The sequence below is a fragment of the Gopherus evgoodei genome, chromosome 13 (assembly GCF_007399415.2).
Source record: "Gopherus evgoodei ecotype Sinaloan lineage chromosome 13, rGopEvg1_v1.p, whole genome shotgun sequence".
Taxonomy (NCBI): Eukaryota; Metazoa; Chordata; order Testudines; family Testudinidae; genus Gopherus; species Gopherus evgoodei.
In genome coordinates this window covers 29,467,076-29,474,792 of record NC_044334.1, presented here as the reverse complement: position 1 = coordinate 29,474,792, position 7,717 = coordinate 29,467,076, and the positions used below count along the sequence as shown (strand labels likewise).

Sequence of the window (7,717 nt, the reverse complement as noted above, 5' to 3'; positions counted from 1 at the left end):
GTGATGTAAACGCTGGTGTGAGTTACAGGTTGGATTTGCTGGTCAGTGGGGCCTAACAAACAGCTGACATCTCTAATCCAAACACATGGCTACGGCAGCTAGGCGGGGAGGCACTGGGTGCTGCTTCAGCAGGAAATCACCACCGAGACAAAGGCCAGGCTGCTGCTCCCCGTTCCTGCATCCACTGCACACTGTTCCCATCAGAGCCCTGCGGTGACAGGTGTGACCTGTCCCAGGGGATTCACATCCTGCAGGCACCAGCAACAACGTGTGTTGTCAGCGTGTGTTACACACGCAGGAAACGCTCTCCCTGCCCTGCCAGACCCAGGGCTGCTGCTGTCAGGGTGTGACTGAAGCAGATGTTGCTGATCATGGTTTATTTGCTGTTTCAGGCTCCAGTCACATTTGACGACGTCGCTGTCTATTTCTCCGTGGAGGAGTGGGAGGAGCTAGTGGAGTGGCAGAAGGAGCTGTACAAGGACGTGATGAGGGACAACTACGAGGCTTTGATCTCCCTGGGTAATGATTAGTGGTCACTCATTCATTAGAACAGGGGTCCCCAACGCTGAGCCTGTGGGCGCCATGGCATCTTAATGCGCCCGCATCCTGGTCCCCGGGAGAGCACCTGCCGAAATGCTACCGAATTTCAGCAGCATTTCGGCAGGAATGCCTCTCGATGACGTCATCTGTCACCAACAAGTGATGTCATCTAGAGGCTTCGCCCCTGAAATTCGGGAGCGACACCTCTCGCTGACACCGCTTTCCGTTGACAGATGACATCATCGAGAGGCGTCCCTCCCGATTTTTGGCGTCGACGCCTCTTGATTATGTCACTTGTTGACGTTAAGCAGCATAATCGAGAGGTGTCGCCACCGAAATTTGGTGGCATTTCGGCGGGTGCTCCACCACTGCAGTGGTCCTTCCTCTGGCGCCTGTCAGAGGAAAAGGTTGGGGACCACTGCATTAGAAGCTGGAGCCCCAAATAAGAGAGCTTCAGGTCATGCTCTGTAGTGTGATTACATGAAACAAGGAGCCCTGCCTTAAGCACCAACCAGAGAACTCCCTGACTGGGAAGTCCTTCCATTTATTAAACTCCCCCTGCAACACATCCTGGTCCTCGCTGGCGATTGTGAAGGACCAGGGAGCCTATAACCACTGCACACGCTGTGCACACTCTGCCCAAGGCAGGGCTCCATAGACAGCGCTCCCTGCATGCTCCGTGGTACCATTGTGGGAGCAGAATGGAGACGTTTCCTGTGTTTAGGGAGAAGTTCGGATGTAAGTGGGCTGGTGGCTGAGGCCATGGGGCACATCATGTATCGTTCATGCCTCTACAGGAAGTGCAGGTACCTGAGTCTCGCAGGAGTTGTTCAGCTCATCTCAATCCATAAAGCTTTTTTGCCTCTGGAGCTTCACTCTCTTCCCGGGTAGTTCATACACTGAGCTGGGGTTAAATCAGGAGTGTCATTCTAAAATGCTGACAGGACAGTGAGTAATTGCTGAGCTACGCATTAGGTGGGATGGATGGTCCAGTGGTCAGAGCGCTCGTTAGAATGTGAGAGACTTGAGTTCAGTTCCCTGCTCCACCACAGATTGTCTGGGGGACCTTGGGCAAGTCACAGGGTTCTCTGGGCCTCAGTTCCCCACCTGTAAAATGGGGATAACTGCCTTGCCCGGCTGCACAGGGGCTTGTGAGGATAAACACATCAATGATTGTAAGGGGCCAGCTAAGTACCTAGGATCCATAGATCATTCTCTTCTCCCATTACCAGGACATGCTGCTGCTAAACCTGACATTATCTGGCTGATTGAACGTGGAGATGAGCCATGTGTCAAGGGTCACAAGGACTCGGGGAGTGGAAAAGCTTTTAACTTCGTCTGTGAGTAACAATTTCCAAAGCGTTTGGAAACAATGAGTGTGTGGGACCCAGCCGCCCCTTCCCGCGGCTGGCCATTGCCTCTTTACTGCGTTTGTTACTGGGAGCAACTGTTGTTACTGGCGCATCATTTTGGCCGGTGTCAGCCATGCATACCCACCGTTGTATTTCCAATGGGGGGGGTCTTCATTTTCCCTTGCTATGGGTGACTGGCTCTGGGGAGCAAAGTGGAGCAAAACAGAGGCTGCTAAGGTGGACTTTGAAGTGCAGTGGAGAGGGCATTCTCTTGCTGGGAGCAAAAGGTCACAGAGAACAGCCACGCCTTTCCCAAGCTGATCTAGAATTGACGGAATCGCCAGAGTGGTACAGTCTGAGAGCTCCTCCCCTTCCTAGCAGAGGACAGAGGCTCTCAATCAGTGCCCTGTCTGACTGTTATTTATTCGCTGCAAGCAAATGGAAACCCTTTAACAAACCTCTGTCTGTCTCCTTCCACGTTGTTACACTGTACTGACTTTCTGATTAGCTATGACATAATATCAGAGGAATCCAATTAGCAGGTCGGAAATGATATCTAGGATGAAATTCTGGCCTCACTGCAGTCAATAGCAAAATTCCTATTGACTTCCATAGGACCAAGACTTCACCCTTAAAGCTTAGTGAATGATTTCAGAAACATTTGTGAGCTGTATTGACCCAAGAAGGCCAAAGGCAGACCTTGTGTAAGCAGCTGGAGCTGCTTTAATGTTAATGAAGTTGACTCACATCCAGCAGATCTGATTTGGGCCCTCTGCATGCAGGTTGCTAAGTAGGATGTAGTTCTAGGGTAAGAGCGTGACCCCTCTGAAGTCAATGGCAAAATTCTCATTGACTTTAATGGAATCAGGATTTTGCTCATAATTTCTACATAAAACTGGACAGGAGTTTTCCAGCTGGTGCATGGCTGAAAGTCCAATCTCATGGGAATGCTATAGAAACAAAATGTTATGTCATTGAAATAAACTGGGGCTGTCAAGCGATTAAAAAAAATAATCATGATAAATTGCACAATTAAAAAAATCTTGATTAATCACGCTGTTAAACAACAATAAAATACCATTTATTTAAATATTTAGGATGTTTTTTACATTTTCAAATATATTGATTTCAGTTGTAACAGAGAATACAAAGTGTACAGTGCTCTTTATATTTATTTTTATTACAAATATTTGCACTGTAAAAACCAAGTATAGAAAATAGTATTTTTCAATTCACCTAATACAAAGTACTGTAGTGCAATCGCTTTATCATGAAAGTTAAACTTACAAATGTAGAATTATGTAAAAAAAACCCAAAACCCTGCATTCAACAATATAAAACTTTAGCACCTACAAGTCCACTCAGTCCTACTTCTTGTTCAGCTAGCTGCTCAGACAAACAAGTTCATTTACATTTGCAGGAGAAAATGCTCCCACTTCTTGTTCACAGTGTCACCTGAAGGTGAGAACAGGTGTTCACATGGCACTTTTGTAGCCAGTGCCACAAGATATTTACATGCCAGATGCGCTAAAGATTCATATGGCCCTTCATGCTTCAACCACCATTCCAGAGGACATGCTTCCATGCTGATGATGGTTTCTGCTCGATAACAATCCAAAGCAGTGTGGACCGACCCATGTTCATTTTCATCATCTGAGTCAGATGCCACCAGCAGAAGGTTGATTTTCGTTTTTGGTGGTTTGGGTTCTGTAGTTTCCGCATGAGAGTATTGCTCTTTTAAGATTTCTGAAAGCATGCACCACACCTCGTCCCTCTCAAGACTTTGGAAGGCACTTCAGATTCTTAAATCTTCATTCCAGTGTTGTAGCTATTTTTAGAAATCTCACCTTGGTACCCTCTTTTGCGGTTTGTCAAATCTGCAGTGAAAGTGTTCTTAAAATAAACAACGTGCTAAGTCGTCATCTGAGACTGCTGTGACATGAAATATATGGCAGAATGTGTGTAAAATAGAGCCGGAGACATACAGTTCTCCCCCAAGGAATTCAGCCACAAATGTAATTAACGCATTATTTTTGTAATGAGCGTCATCAACTTGGAAGCATGTCCTCCGGAATGGTGGCCGAAGCATGAAGGGACATACAAATGTTTAGCATATCTGGCACATAGATACCTTGCAGTGATGGCTATAAAAGTCCCATGTGAATGCCCGTTCTCACTTTCTGGTGACATTGTAAATAAGAAGTGGGCAGCATTATCTCCTGTAAATGTAAACAAACTTGTTTGTCTTAGAGATTGGCTGAACAAGAAGTAGGACTGAGTGGACTTGTAGGCTCTAAAGTTTTACATTGTTTTGTTTTTGGGTGCAGTTATGTATAGCTCAGTGGTTTAAGCATTGGCCTGCTAAACCCAGCGTTCTGAGTTCAATCCTTGAGGGGACCAGTTGGGGAACTGGGGAAAAAAATCTGTCTGGGGATTGGTCCTGCTTTTGAGCAGGGGGTTGGACTAGATGACTTCCTGAGGTCCCTTCCAACCCTATGAGTCTATGAACAAAAAAAATCTACATTCGTAAATTGCACTTTCATGCTAAAGAGATTGCACTACAGTACTTGTATGAGGTGAACTGAAAAATACTATTTCTTTTGTTTATCATTTTTACAGTGCACATATTTGTAATCAAAAGTAATAATATAAAGTGGGCACTGTACACTTGGTATTCTGTGTTGTAATTGAAATCAGTATATTTGAAAATGTAGAAAAACATCCAAAATATTGAATACATTTAACTGGATTCTCTTGTTGAACAGTGCAATTAAAACTGCGATTAATCACAATTAATTTTTTTGAGTTAATCGCGTGAGTTAACTGTGATTAATTGACAGCCCTAAAATAAACCCATGATGTCGTTGACTGCTGCTCTGTAATTATGTTAACTGCACTATAGGCTGAACGTATTCACAGAAGCTTTCCATTCTCTCCAGCCCATGCAATAAATAATATCTAGATTCTCTCTCTCCATTGCAGCAGTTGCTGAGATCAGGGCGAAGAAGGAGACTCATCCGCAGGAGACTCTCAGGGAATTGGAAGTGCCCAGGCTGTTAGCAGGGGGAGCCACAGAACGTGGCCTCCAGAGCTCGGACAGGGAATTAGCCTGTCAGGTTCAGTCCAGCTCAGAAGATCATCAGGGAAACTCTGCCAGAAGTGGAGTGGAGCCACCTCCTCCTTGGCAAAGCGGGCTCACTGCAGCCACCTGGCAATGCCGCTGCCTGGGATGTGAGCAGGCGGCTCCTTTTGAGCTCTCTGGGGGATGCCTGCGTGAGGCTGAGGACAGGTTCTGGCCCTTGGATGTCCTGGCTCCCCAGCCATTCACTCCTGCAGAGACTCTGTATAAATGCATCCAGTGTGAGAAATGGTTCACTCACCTGCCAGCTGCAGGCGGTCACGGCGGGACCCCCGTGGGAGCAGAGCCCTCCATGTTCCCCAAGTGCAAGGGGAGCCGTGGGGAGAGCTCTCATCTTAGTGCATGTCAGAGAATCCCCCTAGGAGAGACCCCCTGTCTGTGCGCTTGGTGTGAGCAAAGCCCAGCCCAGCCCCTGTCCCAGAGAATCCCCCCAGGAGAGACCCCCTGTCTGTGTGCTCGCTGTGAGCAAAGCCCAGCCCAGCCTGTGCCCCAGAGAATCCCCCCAGGAGAGACCCCCTGTCTGTGCGCTTGCTGTGAGCAAAGCCCAGCCCAGCCTGTGCCCCAGAGAATCCCCCCAGGAGAGACCCCCTGTCTGTGCGCTTGGTGTGAGCAAAGCCCAGCCCAGCCCCTGTCCCAGAGAATCCCCCCAGGAGAGACCCCCTGTCTGTGCGCTTGGTGTGAGCAAAGCCCAACCCAGCCCCTGCCCCAGAGAATCCCCCCAGGAGAGACCCCCTGTCTGTGCGCTCGCTGTGAGCAAAGCCCAGTCCGGCCTGTGCCCCAGAGAATCCCCCCAGAAGAGCGACTGTATAGGTGCCCCGAGTGCGAAAAAACCTTCTGCTACGAGCAGGAATACACGTGGCACCAGAGAGCCCACCTTGGTGGTAGGCTCTATAAATGTAGTGGGTGCGAGAAAAGCTTCCGCTCCAAGCAGGAGCTGGTTTGGCACCAGCGGGCCCACGCAGCGGAGAGGCCATACAAGTGCAGTGAGTGTGAGAAGAGCTTCCACTACAAGCAAGAATTTGCCTGGCACCAGAGAGCTCACCTGGGCAACAGGCCGTACAAATGCCCCACCTGCGATAAGCACTTCCGCTACCAGCAAGAGTTCACATGGCACCAGCGGAGCCATGCTGGGGAAAAGAGCTACAAGTGCCTGGGCTGTGAGAAGAGCTTCCGCTACAAGCAGGAATTCATGTGGCACCAGAGGATCCACGCGGGGGAGAACTCCTACCGATGCCCCACGTGCCAGAGGACCTTCCGCTGCAAGCAGCAGTATACGAGCCACCAGAGGGTCCACAGTGGGGAGAGGCCCCATAGATGCTCCGAGTGTGGTAAGAGCTTCAGCCGGAATTCAGCCCTTCTTAAGCACCAGCGACTCCACACCGGGGAGGGACCTTACCGCTGTCCTGACTGCGAGAAAAGCTTCAGCCAGAGCACAAGCCTTCTCCAACACCAGAGATCCCATGCGCGCAGGAGAGCCTGGCTGGATGAGCAGAAGCCTTCTGAGGGGAGGCAACCCCAGCAAGGCCCAAACAAGGCTGCGGGCAGAGAGACCCTGTAAGCCCCCCGAGCCTGCAGCACATTTCAGGGGAGGCACTCACATCTGGGAGCCCGAAGCAGGAGAGGAGCTCAGCTGATGAACCCAGCATGCGAGAGCCTCACACACAGGCTGAAGTTGTAGTGCCACGCAGGAAAGGCCTGGGAAGGAGCTGAACAGGTGGAAAGGGCTGTAGAATCAGAGTCCCTTGGGGAGCCCAGGAAGGACACACACACGGCAACGAGTTTGCAGTAGTTCCAGTAGGACGTCTCTTCCTGAAGGTGCTCAGATACTTCAGTGATGGGCAGCAGGCTAGAACCATGGAATCCAGTGCCCCGTCTGGCTGCTGACTGTGCCTTCTTATTGCTAAATGAGCAGCTGCTCCACTGCCTCTGGGGCTAAGCTGCTCACGTGCTCCAGTCCTGCTCCCCTCACACTGCATTGTCAGCCTTAAATATGCCAGGAGATCTCCATTGCCAGGGGGAAACCAACATGTTCCTCCACCACAATGTTGCATGATGTCAGTGCCATGGAGTCAGGACAGTTGAAGTGCTGGGACTCACAGCAGCCCTTAGCTGAGCCCTCTGGATAGCGATAACTCACAGCTGCAGGTAGGGTACAGGAGTGATGATGCTCTTCTGGCTTTCACCTCTGCCCCAGATACTCAGATCAAACCAAACCAGTTTTGCTGCCACCCTGCATCACATGTCAGAGTATAGGAGGAGCTATGTGGGTACCTTGCTTACTGGTACTTTGCACAAGCAAGGTAACAGCGCCACCTCTAGAAGGCGTTCTCATTCTAACATCATGGGGCATTTCTGGTCATCGCCGTTATTTGACCCACCTGTACCCACTGCTGCAAAGACCCCTGTGTGGGGAGGTCCTGAGCAGTGCAGAGGGCTGTGAGAGCTCAAAGCACAGCTTCCCTTGTTCCTCAGAGTACAACTGCCTTTCTCACCAGCTCTCTCTGCAGCTTCGGCCCCGTGTTCCTGTGCAGACTGATCTGGGAGCTGCGCTTCCCTAAGCGCCACCCTTTCAGAGGGCACTGCATGCACACACTGTGCACCTCTCTGCCAGCTCACAGGGGCTCGGCTGTGATCTCTCCCTTGGCCAACCCCCTTTGGGGAAATCGAGTGCTGGAGCTAGAGTCAC

General features: G+C 50.1%; 1 protein-coding gene across 1 annotated transcript; it reads left to right on the top strand.

The window, feature by feature from the left end:
• Positions 1–338: 338 nt before the first annotated feature.
• Positions 339–6,589, top strand: LOC115661089 (zinc finger protein 135-like). The gene is made up of 4 exons (XM_030583220.1): positions 339–519; positions 1,773–1,880; positions 4,875–5,181; positions 5,347–6,589. The coding sequence occupies exons 1-4, from the start codon at positions 360–362 to the stop codon at positions 6,587–6,589; spliced, it is 1,818 nt and encodes a 605-aa protein (XP_030439080.1). The 5' UTR covers positions 339–359.
• The last annotated feature ends 1,128 nt before the right edge of the window (positions 6,590–7,717 follow it).

Excerpts from the sequence above, each read along its gene's own strand:
- LOC115661089 (XM_030583220.1), top strand. The coding sequence starts at position 360 with ATGTTGCTGATCATGGTTTATTTGCTGTTTCAGGCTCCAGTCACATTT. Across the intron at positions 1,881-4,874 it reads AAAAGCTTTTAACTTCGTCT|CAGTTGCTGAGATCAGGGCG; the intron begins GTGAGTAACAAT and ends TCTCCATTGCAG. Across the intron at positions 5,182-5,346 it reads CTGCGTGAGGCTGAGGACAG|CCGTGGGGAGAGCTCTCATC; the intron begins GTTCTGGCCCTT and ends GTGCAAGGGGAG.